Source organism: Talpa europaea (genome assembly GCF_964194135.1).
Source record: "Talpa europaea genome assembly, chromosome: 6".
Lineage (NCBI taxonomy): Eukaryota > Metazoa > Chordata > Mammalia > Eulipotyphla > Talpidae > Talpa > Talpa europaea.
This window is the reverse complement of record NC_140072.1, coordinates 92,870,690-92,885,486: the sequence shown is the minus strand read 5'-3', so window position 1 is coordinate 92,885,486 and position 14,797 is coordinate 92,870,690. Positions and strand designations below refer to the sequence as shown.

The 14,797-nt window shown below is 48.8% G+C and overlaps 1 protein-coding gene across 1 annotated transcript; it reads left to right on the top strand.

The window, feature by feature from the left end:
- Positions 1-11,794: 11,794 nt before the first annotated feature.
- On the top strand, positions 11,795-13,021 carry GSX1 (GS homeobox 1; the record flags this gene model as incomplete). The annotated part of the gene is made up of 2 exons (XM_084235804.1): positions 11,795-12,200; positions 12,642-13,021. 2 exons carry the CDS (start codon positions 11,795-11,797, stop codon positions 13,019-13,021), a joined length of 786 nt encoding a protein of 261 aa, XP_084091930.1.
- Positions 13,022-14,797: the final 1,776 nt, after the last annotated feature.

The following is a 14,797-nucleotide window of genomic DNA, read 5'->3' as shown; positions in this document are numbered from 1 at the left end:
CTCAGGCAGAATAGAGTGATTTTGTACCTGTCTATCTCATTTTGTACTTTAAAAAGAATAACTAGCCCTCCCCCTGCAAAGCTCCACTAAACAACAGCACATTTCAATCTATGCATTGATGACTAGGACGAATACATTTTCTGCCACATCGATGTAGTTAAATCTCTGGCCTTTATTTTTAACCCGGCACCATTTCAGAATCAATTTCTATGGAGAGAGAATACCTGGACATTTAAATCCATCAAAAAGGAGTAAATGAGCATTTCAGATACATCTATCAAGAAGAAATGCCCCTTCTCCCCATCATTGTGGGGCTTTGTCAGTCGCCTGTCAGATGAATGTCCGTGTAAGTGTTTATTAATCACTCTCGTGCTCGCTGATGGGCCTGAACACTTTGCTCCTCTGCGTCTCTGACATGTACAAAGTATGCGGTGGGTTTCTTCCTACGTCTCTCGAACACAGTTGCTTACTTTGTTAAAGTTAATTTCCACTCATTTCTGGCTTTGATGGGAAGATTCCTTTATCAATTCAATTCATGTGTGTTGTCTGCAATCAAAGCAATATTGTCTGCTAATGTGAGCTACATTCCATGCTCTCTTTCCATTTTATGCTAACGCCTCTCTTCTGCTGGTCCTGCACCAGAGAATTTGGGGAAGAGGCTGCCTTCCTGGCCCTCAGAAACAGGCTGCCATTTTCCCCTCCTGGAATTCCCTGGCTAGAGAAGTGATAAACTGTTCTTCTCCCAGAATTGAGCTGGGTTGAAAAACTAGTCGGTGGAAGAAAACAAGGTGGTAGGAGACATGTGATGGCAATGTGGTGTCTACCACGGTAGGATCATGGCTTTTCTGAAATTCAGCACCAGCCCTGAAGCAAGCTTTCCCTCTACTCCTCCCTCTACTATCCCTCCATCCTCACAAAATCCATTACATCACAACACATAATTTTGTGCATCTTTGCACACCGTCCTTTCCACCTTCTCTTTGTTCCCCATCTTATCCACCCAGCTGTACCTTGTTAATCTAAGTCCTAGCCCTCCTGAAGGACCAGGCAAACCTCTCCTCCGCCGAGAGATGTTTCTTCCCTCCCCCGGGCAAAGCAGGAGTTCTTTTCTGAATGCTTCCAGAAATAAAAATTTCACCAATACTGCACTGCATGCAATGCATTTGTTACACGGGGACAGCAATGTCTGGGAGCAAGAGAGGCAGGCAGCCCCAAGATGGAATCTGACTCAGCTGCTTAGGTGTTATTGCACTTCCTGAAGGCCCAGCCTCAAGTCTACTTCCCATCCCTTCCCAGAGTTCTGAAAGCTCCAAATTTCCTGTATTAAGTCCTTTCTTTACTGTTTAAGATGGATGTCATGGTCTGTTCCCTGTAGAGCAGTGTCCTCCAAAATTCCAGTGTGTAATGAAGGTGAAGCAGAGGATGACCAACAGAAAAAGAGAAGGGAAGAGAGAAAAACAGGGAGAAGAAAAGTAGGGAGAGAGGGACATTACCACATATTCTCTAAGACAAAGCTTGAGAATGCATGAAAGGAGGAGCATGCATGTTTATTACCAGATCCCATGTCACCAATTAGGTCTCTTGTTTTGGTTTGGTTTTCTTTTTAATTGACATTTCCCTATAGTTTCTCTGTGACTCAAGAGAGTCTCTCAGCGGCTCTCACATGGGCAGGTCACCTTGTCCCCTGGATCAGAGAGGAGGCTGACCTTAGTGGAATGGTTCCCAGATGAAATGCTGTCCTCACGCCTGCTGCAGAATTTCACAAGGGATGGGAAGTTCATATCTTTAGTGTAGGTCATGATCAATCGGGGGAGGGGGGGTGCGCAGTATTTATGGAGTAGGGGTTCTGACTGAGTCAGTCCCAACAAGTGTTTCTTCCAAGCATCTGGGACCCTCACCCTGATCTACCCACTAATGGTGACCCAGAACATTCATCCCCAGGCAGGGGAAGTAAGTTCTGGAAGAGCATCACTCAGAATGGCCTTCTGATTTGTCCACCCCTCTGTGCTGCACTGTGCCATTCTGGGGTTCTCCTTGGGGTCTCAATTGGAAACTTGATCTTCTAATGTAATGCAGGTGGCTGGACTCTGGGGTCTGCATGAAATTACATGTGTGAAATGTGAGTATGATGACAGCTAACATTATTGAGTGGTTACCTAACAATTATTGAATGGTTACTAAATACTGTAAAAGTCTAACTCCTTCTAGTCTCTGGGAATTCTATGAAGGAGGCGCTATTATGCTCTATATTTCACAGATGTGCAATCGAGGCTCAGAGAATTGAGCAATTTGCCCAACATCACAGTCAGGGTGTCCTCAGATATACTTCTCTTAAGAACTATATTATCCTACTCAAAGCAGGAGCTTAAGAAATATTTATTTAGTAGATTAGAACAGAGGGGTAGTAATTGCTCATTTTCCCCATTACTCATCTGTCCATCTTAGCAACAACCACCACTATTATCCAAGATTTTAGCTGAACCTCTCTGTCCAATTGACCATTTACTTCTCTCTGCCTCAGTTTCCACAACTGTAAAATAGAATAATAATTATACCTATATCATATGTTTCTCAAATCTGAGTGCCCAGTCAAGTAGGTTACTAACCAAAAACTGTTCCAAATAAATATTTTAAATGTCTAAATTGTATTTTATTACTTTTTTATTTTATTACTTGTGAGAAATTTATTACTTGTGAGGATTAAGGAAGTAAATACATATGCCTGGCATAGAAGTATTAAATACTGACCAACTGATTTAATTGAACTAAATATCATTATATAAGTCTACGTCAACAAAGAATTGAAAAACTCCAGAAAATTCTACACTTCCAAGTTCTGTCATAATTACGTATTTTAACAATAAAATGTACTACCGCATAGAAGTATAGAATCTAAATTTTATTAGTCACATGCTACAGTTTGAGATAGTTTGTGGGTTGTAATCTAATTGACTTGATATTTAAATATTTCACATAATCCTTTCATAAACCAATTGCCACCTAAAGAAGTATTCACATAACTTGTGTTAAACAGATCAACAGGCCAGCCCCTCCCTCTGAGGCCAGCTTGATGAAGTTACTTCCACAGAACTCAGCCTTTTAGTGCTGAGGGACACAGATCTCTGCACCCTTCATGGAATCAAAAATCAAGAAAAAGACATTGGACATTTGGGATGGATGATCTCTGTTTAAGCATTCAATCCCTTAGTGAGGTCGTAGGTCGGGACAGGACAAGTAAGGTGGAATCTGCACCCCTTACAGAGGCCGGGTACATCACAAATCACAATCACTGCCAGAGTGGAGTTGTGGGCAGTGAATTCCCTGAAGGGTCAGGGGACTTATCAACCCATCCCAAGACAAGGGAGTGAGTTGAAGAGACCTCTTGGGCTGTTCCCCATTTATACTTTGACCCTGAATGAGTAATACAAGCTTAAGACATGTTTGTGTCTATTGTAAAAACTAGACAAGATAGAAGTGATAGCTCCTTGCTGTCCCAGGACAGAGCCAGCTAAGCTTATGCCTAGCGTTAGCTGATATGAACTGCCCCATGGATTTAGACATCACTTAATAGCTGAAGAAGTAAAAGGAAATGAATTTTCTTTGGGAGTTAGTTTATTCATTACTGCTATGCCGTTAACTAAAAATAGGACTTCTCTCTGAGGCCTGAGCTCTACTCAGAGCAGATTCACTAATAGACAGTTTTCTCTTGATTCTAAGCATTCAATTTTTTTGTCTTTTTTTTAAAGATTTATTTATTTATGCATACAATAACTGGGGTACAGGCCAGAGGTGTAGGGGGTGAGAAGATTCACCAGAGACAGAGTGGGGAACAGAACAGGCGGATTGACTGAAATACACTGCTGAGAGGAGCAGCGCACGAAACAGGAGAGGTCTGCTGCACCATGTGGGTTCCTCCCTGGCCAGGGATTGAAATCATGCTGCAGTGACTGCAGATAGCTTCATAGTAATAGCTTCACAGTGCTGAGTCTTAACCCCTTGTGCCACCAGGGAGGCCCTAAGCATTCAATTTTCTTTCCCTTTTACAAGGGCCTGCTTTCTGGAGACAGCCTGGTACTCTAAAAATGACACAAAGATCTGTACAGTTACAGTGACTTAAGAAATGATGTCAGGGCTTCCCTGGTGGCCTAGGGATTAAGTTTCAGCACTATCACTACTATGGCCTGAGTTCAATCCCTGGCCAGGGAGCGAAACTACATGGCACAGCAGACCTCTCCTGTCTCGGCCGCTGCTTCCCTCATCAGTGTATTTCAGTAGATCTGCCTGTTTTACTCCCAACTCTGTCTCAGTGAATCCTCTCACTCCCAACCCCACCCCTGTACCTCTGGCCTACACTCCAGATCATCTACACAAAAATTTAAAAAAAAAAAAATAAATGATGTCAGATGCGACACTCTCTATGGGAATTAAGAACCAGCATTCCTGAGCATGAGAGACACTAGCCAGATGGTAAAGCATCATTCTTTGGAATTCCACATGACAGTAAGACAAGATGGCCCCAGAATTCATTGGTGGTCCACTGGCTTCTCTATGCAACTAGGATAAAAGTATTCGGCTCTCTGCCAGGGTTAAAGGGTCACCAAGAAATCCTCTTAGGGGTACACTTCTCTGAGAACCCTCCCTCCCTCTTGCCCCCTCCTCTCTTCTGAAAAGCAATGAGGATACATCATCTTTTACTTGCTCACCACGGTTCTGAGAATTGCTAATTGAAACTTTTTGCTGAACAAAATCAGAGTTTGACTGTGTTCATCAGGGGTAGGAATAGAAATGGGTGACAGAATTCCCAGGACATTTTTTTTTAAACCAATCTGCTCTGCTCTGTATGACAAACCACAGCATTTCAGCCTTAAAGTCCTCTGCTCTTTCCCTTCCCACAGTGCATCTTCACTTTCTCACAAAGCCTTTCAGAGAATGGGAGGCTGGGGCGGGAATGGGTCCTGGGTCTGCTCTGGTACAGCTGGGGGCAGAGGACCAGTGTGGGGAGAACTGAGCAGTCGAAGGAAATGGCCACTGTCCTCAGGTTTATTGCTTTATGCTGCCACCTGGCTGATCATGGCGCTGCGGGCTCCTGTTGGCAGAGAAAGACCACACCAGGAATATTTACAGCAGAAGGCCTCAAAACCAAGTTTCCTGGTGAAAATATTGCCTTAGGCCACAGGCAACCAAGTCTAGCTTCTTGACTCAGTGTCACTGTCATCCATATGGGGAGATGGGAACTAATTCTAAAGTCTAGGCTTACAAGTATTTGTTCACCAGTGGAAAACTACTTTAGGAGAAACTGGTTTTGTCTGTTTCAATCCCACCAAATATTTTTCTTTAAATCTATAAATACCTCCTGCTGAAACCCTTAGGAAGATGTTCCACAACCACCATCAGGGTCCCTGAGTAGAACACCTGAAGAAATCATCTTTGCTTCCAGTGAAGTCAGGTGGAAGAGAAAAGGAAAAGGTTTGGCGTGAATAACTAAAGCTGGATGATCCACACCAAGAGACATCCTCACCAACATTCTCACAGCCCTGTTATCCAGGAAAGGGAACACAGTTCACACTTACTGAAGGCACACTCTGTCTTGACAATGTGCTGAAGACTTTATGGATACAGGGGAATTAGCACAGGTCCTCTGAGAAAGATGGGGAAAGAAGCAGTAGAATCACCCCAGGCCGAGTACATGGACTAAGGGGGAGAGCATGGGTACCAGCTAATAGACAGGCCCATGGGCACTTGTAAGGCAGTCACAGGACTTCTAGAAAGAAGGTGGGAAAGTGAGGCCTTGTACAGTGAGACCAAAGGTCCTGCAAGCTTCAAACAAATTCTAGGTTATTGATGTTTATTCCTTTCACTCTTACCCAAGAACTGAAAACCTGGTAACATTCAGATTACATGTATGTCATCTTTAATCTTTTCATGGGAGGTAAGGTATTCAAATTTTATTATAAGAAAGCTAAAGCGCTGAGAGCTTATGCTCTATTGTGATGTTCATCAAGATGCACTGAACAGGTGCAGTGTTTCTTGCCATTCACACTAACATTAAATTTATTTATTATATAAATATATACATATATATGTAATGTGCTGTGAGAAGGTAGGTGATACCAGTAAAAATAAGTTTTATCTCTGCCTTTTAAGGGCTTGTGATCTAGTTGGATATCCCAGCAGTTATGATATGGTTACCACCGACTCCTTCATTTGGCATGGTTCTTTTTTTTTTTTAAAGATTCACTTATTTATTTATGCATACAAGAGCTGGGGTATAAGCCAGAGATGCAGAGAGGTGAGAGGATTCACTAGAGACAGAGTGGGGAACAGAACAGGCAGACTGACTGAAATACACTGCTGAGGGGAGCAGCGGGCGAGACAGGAGAGGTCTATTGTGCCATGTAGGTAGCTCCCTGGCCAGGGATCGACCTCATGCTGCAGTGGCTGGCAAAAGCTTGACAGCCCTGACTTTTACCCCTGTACTACCAGGGAGGCCCTTGGCTTGGTTCTTATTATCTGGATGGATAAAGGACCAGGAACCCTGATCTAGAGCTATTTATGATTACATAGAACTGCAAGTAATAGAAAATTCAAATGATAATTAAAAAATAAATATTTACCTCTACTCACATTAAATAGGTTGGAAGCGTCTTCATCTTTTGAAACCTTGGTTCTTCCCATCTTTCTCCTCTGCTCTTCACAGTATCTTTTGCCACACTATTTCCAGCATGAAGCGTCTATCTTAAAGGTCATCAAAAGCAGTTGCTGAAAATGCTTCATGTCTTGAAAGGAGCCTCCTTTCTACTTCTCTCCTTGAATATGGGCATTCCCAGGGAGACATCAATAATCCTGACTTTTCTCTTCCCCCACCTATGAAACTCATACATCCAAACACTAAATATACCAGTTTTGCATACATAAGTTCCAAATCTCTCTATGGCTGATCTCTCTGCTCAACTTTAGAATTACATTTTCATCATGGGACATCAGCAGAATGCTCTGAGGTTAAGGACTAAAATGCAGTGCATCTAGATATGACATGACCTTGCACCTTGACAAGAAAAATTGCCCTGCTCTTGAGTTCCTTATCTCTGACCTTGGTATCACTATCCACCTACTCCCTCAACAAGAAACCAAGTGGTCAGCAGTGTGTTTGACTCCCTCTCTTTTCCATGCTCTTGCACACGCACACACACACACACACACACACACACACACCCCTACTTGCTTTTACCTATTCTTCCTTCTCTTAAATATTTCCCTTTTCTGATCCTCCTACCCCCCACTCCAGCTCAGGTCATCATTATTGATCACTTGAACTAATAGAATCTTCTCCTTCACTGTTTTCCTACCTTTATTCATTCAATAGTGCAATAAACTTTCATTTTATGCTGACTTTGTTAGACTCTGCTCTGTCCTCTCTTGTTGCCCCATCAATAGGCCTTCCTACTGTTTCCAGTGATATTTCTCAAGTTCTGATCTGACTTTCTTGCTACCCTTGCTTACAAATCCCTGAACCGGCTCAAGTACAGACCTGTTAGTGTGGTCCTTTGTGGCCTGACCTCCACTTCCCACTCCCACCCACATATAGGCAGCACCCTGTATAGGCAGTCCCTACTGTAGGCACCCCTCTCTCCTAGCTCCCAGACATGCTCACCACCCCCTGGCAGGCCAGGCATTCTCCAGCCCCTCTGCTCAAGTGAACAACCTGCTGCCTGCTGGGGTACCTATCTAAGTCACTACTGGCCTGGTTAGGGGAACCATACCTTTATTTACAATGAGAATTCCCATTCCATTGCCTTAAGTCAGAAGGAGAAAAAATGATTACTGATAATTCCAAGGTATATACCATCACCTCTCTTTCAAACCAACTTTTCGCCTTTACACCATGAAAAGACAGGTGATAACCCCAGCCTTGAACTACAAATGGGATCATCCAATTCATAGAAGAGGAAACTAGACTACCTTGAATGGGACCTTCTTACTCTCTGAAGAACCTGAGAACCTCCCAAGGAGGACTAGAACCTACAGATCTGTCACTTACTCAACAAACACATTAACTCCTGTGATGGTCCAGGCACTAGGGAGAGTGAACTGGCAGGGAGACTCAGTCTCTGCAGGTCACTTACCCCATGCCAAGCTCTTAGGTTTCTAGCTATTTTAATCAATAAGCCAGGGAGTTCTCCTACCTTTCCCATCTCCTGAGTCAAGTCTCTTTCATTCATTTATGTATATACACTAGTAAGCATATATATACAAATGGAAAGCAATATATACAAATATAAACTGCTCATCTTGTATGTGCTGGGAACTTTTCTGAATTAGAATATAGTAAGGTACAAGAATGACAAACATGTTTGTCCTCAATGGAGCATGTATTTCAGTTGGGGGGTGAGGGTTTGCAGAAACACAAATTTGCAAAAAACACAGAAAATTAAAAGGTATTTATAAGTAAGGAAGTGATTGGGGAGAGTGGAGAAGAGGAATAATACTTTTAAATAGGGTAGTTGGCTTCCCTGAGAATTATGAAAGGGGAGAGGAAATAAGCCCACATACACCCCCTTTTGTGCGGGGGTTTTTTGCTGTAAATATCTAAGAGCGACTTTCCAGGAGAGAAAGGACCTGTTTTCTCTATCAACAGGAAAGGAGCTGGTATGAAAGGAGAGGAAAATACCCGGACCACAGAAATAACTCCAAGTTGAACTGTGTGTGGCGGACACTTGAAAACCAGCTTCTTGGGGTAGATCAGGCCCACCAGGCCAAGCGGCTCCCTATTCCGCCCCCTCTCGGGCTGTCGGGCTAATCCCACTACCTCCTGCCACCTCCACCCCACCCTAGGGGGCGTCTGCTTGCAAGTGTAAATAAAATTCAAACCCGCCTGAAGCCAGCCCTGGGAGGTACTTTCGCAGGAAAGCAGCACGACCGCCAGAGTATACCCCGAGAGTGGTCCCGGGGACCGCGAACGGAAGGTAGACGGTCAGCAGAGGTACGCGGATGGGCAGCGGAGCTGGTAAGGCTCTGGACACCCAGATGAGCTAGTTTCCTTCGACGGGCGACACCGTATTCCCGGGGACCCACGGAGCCGGCCATCTCACTGGGCACCGGACTTTCAAACTCTTGGGGAGCGCTAGACCGGCCCGGGACCACTGAACGAAGCACCCCCTCTCTGGGCACATCCTGCCTGCCTTAGAGTGGGCGGATTAAGGGTGCGTCCTTTCCAGGCCTCCCGAAGACACTCTCAGGGATGCTATTTTGCTTGGGCCCGGGTCTCTCCAACGTTGAGTTGCACAACAAACCGTTTAAACATTTCAGCACAAAACCCCATCCATTGTGGGCCGCACATTAAAAAGTGTTATTCGCTTTGAAGTTTTTGTCTAATGGCTCTAAACTGAAAGAAAATGTTTTCCTATTACTTAATTCAATCATAGCGAAGAGACTTGGTAAAAAGCCCACGGATTTTGCCCCAAAGTGTGACAGAGTTCTCTTTGTGTTTGCTTATCCTCTGCTGTCACACACTTTAATTCGCCTCTCTTTATCTGGCATTCAAAACTTTCTTCAATGACATTCAATAAGGTCCAGAGGCTGGAGGGGAAAAAAACTGGTTATATTCCCCCCCTAGATATTCTTTCCCAGTAGCTTTGGCCTTGTTCGCATTCAGGGACTCTTAACCCCTTCCTGCCTGGGTGCAGACTTCAGCTCACTGGAGAGATGGCTCTGGGCTTTGGCAGGTCCGTGGCTTCTGGGCCCAGCAGCTGCGGGGGTTCACCCGTGGTGCCCTGCCTGCACCCCATGCCTCTCTTATTTGCCTCTACCCAGCAGGAAGCCACTCTTCAATCTTGCTCCTGGCTCTCCTCTCATTCAGCCGCCCAGGCCAGCCCAAATTTCCCAGAGAGCAATTAGAACGGACAGTAGGCTGCACTGCTGCTCTCTGGCTGGTTTGTAATGCCCTCATGCCGGATGCCTTAGGATGGAGTCCATGGAGGTAGCTCTGGCCCCGTCCCCATGCCAATCAAGGCAGCACCGAACCGGTACTCCTCCTGCTAGATGAACGATATGCCCTCTATCCAGATCGTTTTCCCCATTGGTCCTCTCCCTTTTATAAAATCATATTTTTTTCACAAACAAATTATTTGCTTTTTTCTCAATTATAATTTATTACTACTGTTATAGCTAATAAGTCAAAGACGAAACCCCTAATCGCCTTAGTTTAGGGCATCTTATTCTTGTGCACTGATTATTCCCCCCACCGCCCAACCTTCCCCTCCATTTATCACAATTCCATTCAGGGCTCAGAGCAGGTGACTGCAGCGATTTGGTTCCAATAAAATCGAAAGTAAATGTCTTCCGCGATAAGTCCCGGGCTGTAAAATCAAATATTTATGTTAATTTCCCATTGTATGGAAAAAGCTTTTTGGGCAAAGCGGCTTTGAGTCCTCCGACCATAAAAAAAAAAAAAAAATGCTGAAGCTGTGTACTCAGCGCCAGGCGTTTGAAGTTGTTTAACCATTGTGTGACCAGAAAGAAGAGAATGACACGGCGAGAGAAGGTCTTGGGGAGAGCAGGGCTCTGTTTGGGTGAGCGAAGTCCGCAAAACCTGGGAATGCAACTGCCCTGACCGCCGTTCCTGCGGGGCGACCTGCGGGAAAGCAAAGGTTTCCTAGCGCACCCACCCGTGTACTGAGTTGCACAGGATGGAAAGATTCCTGCGGGCAGCGGGCGTCTACACTCGCCATGATGGTGGGGAGTGAGATCTTGATCTTCAGGTCTAAGCTTCATTCTCTATCCCCGTCTATGTCCGAGACTCTCGGAGGCGGATTCCCTTTCTATATCGACGGCCCTGTCTTTTGAAGGAAAGGACTGGTTGACCAGTAGCTACCGAACAAAGACTGGGTATTACAGGCAGCACTGAAGTTAAGACTATTTGAGAAAATCAGAGGAAACAGAGGGACAGCGAGTGCTGCTAGTGCTGGATAAGGAATACTGAGCCTTTCTCCTGTCTTCCCAGGGGCACCTCCCCCCTGCAAGAGGCCCTGTCCTCTCGCGTCTGACTGGGAGAGGGGAAGGAATTCCACAGGTGGAAATCGGAGGTTGGCTGTAGGGACACCCGCGGGGTACACGGCGCTAAGAACTGAGCGGAGGGAGCATGATCTCGGGGAAACAGAGCGAAATGAGAAAAGGAATGGGACAAGCACCAAATGCACAGAGGAGACGGGTTGTGCGCCCCTGAGGATCAGTGGACGTCAGGAAGGGGTGCGCAAAATCAATAAGATAAACGGTCTGGTCGCCAATGCAGAGCTAAAGGGGAGAAAGGAATAAAGAGAAAGAAAAGAATATTAAATCACAGGAGAATGAGAAAATAAACCCGCAAAAGGGAGAGGAGGGGGCGAGGGCGCCTGTTACGGCGTGGGTGGGGTTGACAAGAATAGAGTACATTATGCAGTTCATTTAGTTAACAAGTGAAATAATGAGGAAGCGTGCAGAGTGAATGCCAAGAGAAAAGGCACAAAAACCCTATTGAGAGGCCCCCGGCCGCTCCTGGCGTAGCCCATCACATGGCAATAGTCCTATTTAAGCGGCGCCGCCGGCGCCTTTCAGCACCACTAGCGCTGGCCAGCACCCCGCGCGCTCTGGGCGGCGCCTGCGGCAACAGCGGCGGCCCCTTCAGTCTCGGCCTCAGAGCAGCCTTCAGCCTCCCGGGCAGGGGCAGCTGCCGCCGCGGCCGGGTGAACCGCGTGGAGAGCCCCGAAGTCTGCGGGGCGCACGGAGCGGGCTGGCGGTGGGGCGATCGCGCGCCGGGGCCATGCCGCGCTCCTTCCTGGTGGACTCCCTGGTGCTGCGCGAGGCCGGCGAAAAGAAAGCGCCCGATGGCAGCCCGCCGCCGCTCTTCCCCTACGCGGTGCCTCCGCCGCACGCCCTGCACGGCCTCTCGCCCGGCGCCTGCCACGCGCGCAAGGCCGGGCTGCTGTGCGTGTGCCCGCTGTGCGTCACCGCCTCGCAGCTGCACGGGCCCCCCGGGCCGCCCGCCTTGCCTCTGCTCAAGGCGTCCTTCCCGCCCTTCGGCTCGCAGTACTGCCACGCGCCCCTGGGCCGCCAGCACTCGGCCGTGTCTCCCGGCGTGGCGCACGGCCCCGCTGCGGCCGCCGCTGCCCTCTACCAGACCTCCTATCCGCTGCCCGACCCCAGGCAGTTTCACTGCATCTCCGTGGGTAAGCCGGGTCGCCGAGCGGGGGACAGCACCGAAATGGACCGCGGGAGAGTTGCGAGTCAGGGTGGAGGGGACCTAACGAGGGGGATGATGTCGGGCTATAAAAGGGACACTCAAGCTCAGGTGTAGACTGAGGGTCGCCGGGGACACGAGGAGGGAGTGTCGGGGCAGAAGGCCCGGGTCCTAGAGGGCCAGCCGAGGACAGAGCGGGGGCTGGGGTTCAAATCGTTCTTGAAGAGTGTCAGGGCCGCATGATTCCGAGTGGATAAGGGTCCCCCGGCTTGGCCAGGAGGTGCTGGAGGTCAAGCTGCTGCGGATCGGTTGGGGGCGAAGGGGGTGGGTGAGACACCAAAGTCCCGGGCTTCTAAAAGCCACCTGAGAGAGGACCGGTCCTCAGCCCAGGGGTCTGAACGCTTCCCTCTCTGCACTCCGTTCCCTCCAGACAGCAGCTCGAACCAGCTGCCCAGCAGCAAGAGGATGCGCACCGCGTTCACCAGCACACAACTGCTGGAGCTGGAGCGTGAGTTCGCCTCTAACATGTACCTGTCCCGACTACGCCGCATCGAGATCGCGACCTACCTGAACCTGTCGGAGAAGCAGGTTAAGATCTGGTTCCAGAACCGCCGTGTGAAGCACAAGAAGGAGGGCAAAGGTAGTAACCACCGCGGCGCCGGCGGGAGCGCAAATGCGGGCGGGGGAGCCCCGCAAGGCTGCAAGTGCGCGTCGCTCTCCTCTGCCAAGTGCTCCGAGGACGACGACGAATTGCCCATGTCTCCGTCCTCTTCGGGAAAAGACGAGCGGGATCTCACCGTCACTCCCTAGGCGCGCGCCTCCCCGGGTGGCTCACCCTGTGCCCTCCCAGCGCCGCAAAGACTGGCCGTAGAACTCAGCGCGGGCTCCCCAACTGCGGTCGCGCACGGATTTGGCTCGGCTTAGCGTGCCCCCACCCCCACCTCCAAGCGCAGCGCCTCGAGCTTGGCAGAGACCTGGCCCTGGTATCCCGGCCAGCGGCCGCCCGAAGCGAGCTCCGAGCTGCGAACACCGCAAGCCCCGAGTTAGAGCCACGCAGACAGCGAGCCCCGCGCGCGCGCCGGCCTGGGCCAGCGCCTTGCTGACCGACGGCGCCTCCTCACCCGGCCCTCTGGGCTAGCTTAGGCTTTCTCGTCCCCTCTCTTCTGGGTCAAGCTCGGCTTTTCACTCCCTCCGAAGTCTGTTCGTTTCACCTTTATTTTACGTCTTTCCTCCCAATCCACCTTTTTCCGGTGGTCTTTGCCCGCCCCCCCCCGCGCCGCCCCCCCCTACACATTCTTGAACTTCTGTTTTGGGTTTTTTGTTTGTTTGCTTGCTTTTCTTTTCCTGTACCCTCCTCAAATTCAGTCGGTCCGTTTGACCCTCAGTCGGCTCTAACTGTCCCCTCAATATCCTCTCCCTGGAGAGAAATGTCGAGGGTAGTGTCCGTGTCGGGGAAATCGATTCATTTTAATTCGGAAACACTCTGCATTGGCCCAGGGAGTCCCGGCATACCATCTCTGGTGACCCTTCTTTTCCCCCAGACCCCAGCCTAGCTGTGTAATTGTACGGTCTCTGTAATCACAGAAGATATTTATTTATTTATTTATGTACAAAATTTTAAATAAACCTTTTTTTTTTTTCTTAGAAATCCACGTGGTTCTGGACCTCAGGCCTCTGCTCTGGGTTGCACCTGGGCTGGCCTAGGATGGGACTTCTTTCTGGGGCGCATAGGGGATGGAGTGGTGGGGTCCGTCAGAGCTCTGTTCCTTACCTTACCCAGGCTGTCTCCGCACCCTCCGCCCGCAGGAGACTTCGTTTTCTGCTTGGACCCTGCGCTCTCCGCGTCCTCCCATCGGGTTTGGACCTCACGCACAAGCCGGGATAGCAGAAAGGAAAGGAGGGGGCTCTCCAGGCATAGTGCCTCTCGCCCAGACCCCAGTAGCTCACCCCTCCCGGCTGGCGTCCGGGGCCACCTCTGTCCTTGTGGATTTCTCTGTCCCAACCGCCAGCCATCCGCAGGGGCCCCATCACTCCCGCGCAAGCGTGAGAACTCTGTACTGCGCTGCTCTGGGAATTAATAAAATGTTAGGAACAAATTCCCAGGGAGACGATGCGGTTTCATCTCGAAAGTGGCCCCTCACTTTGTTTTGACCAAATTCTATTAGTGGGGTCTCCCTGTTTGCAGAGCCTGAGAAGTCGAAATTGCAAGAACCCTGCGCGATCTGGCGCTGGGGAGTCCCGGCGAAGGTACCTGGGGAGCCGGAGTCCATAGCTCAGACACTTTAGGTTCTCACCGATTCTTGTTACAATTCTAAGATCCTTACGACTCAGAATCCACGCTCAAGCTCTCCCTGGGGTAACGTGCTAGGGTTTTTAAGCCTTACGTAGACATGGAGAAGGGCCGCGTTTCCGCCTAGACGGAGAGGGCACCGCCACCGGATGGGGGGATTTCTGTTGCTCAGGAACTTGGACACGAGAAATCGCAGATTCTGGTTCTGGAGACCTCCGGGATTCTCCCATCAGCATCCCATATCCAATCAGCGTCTTGAAGACCTGGGCCACTTATTTTCCTGCCCCCACTCCCAT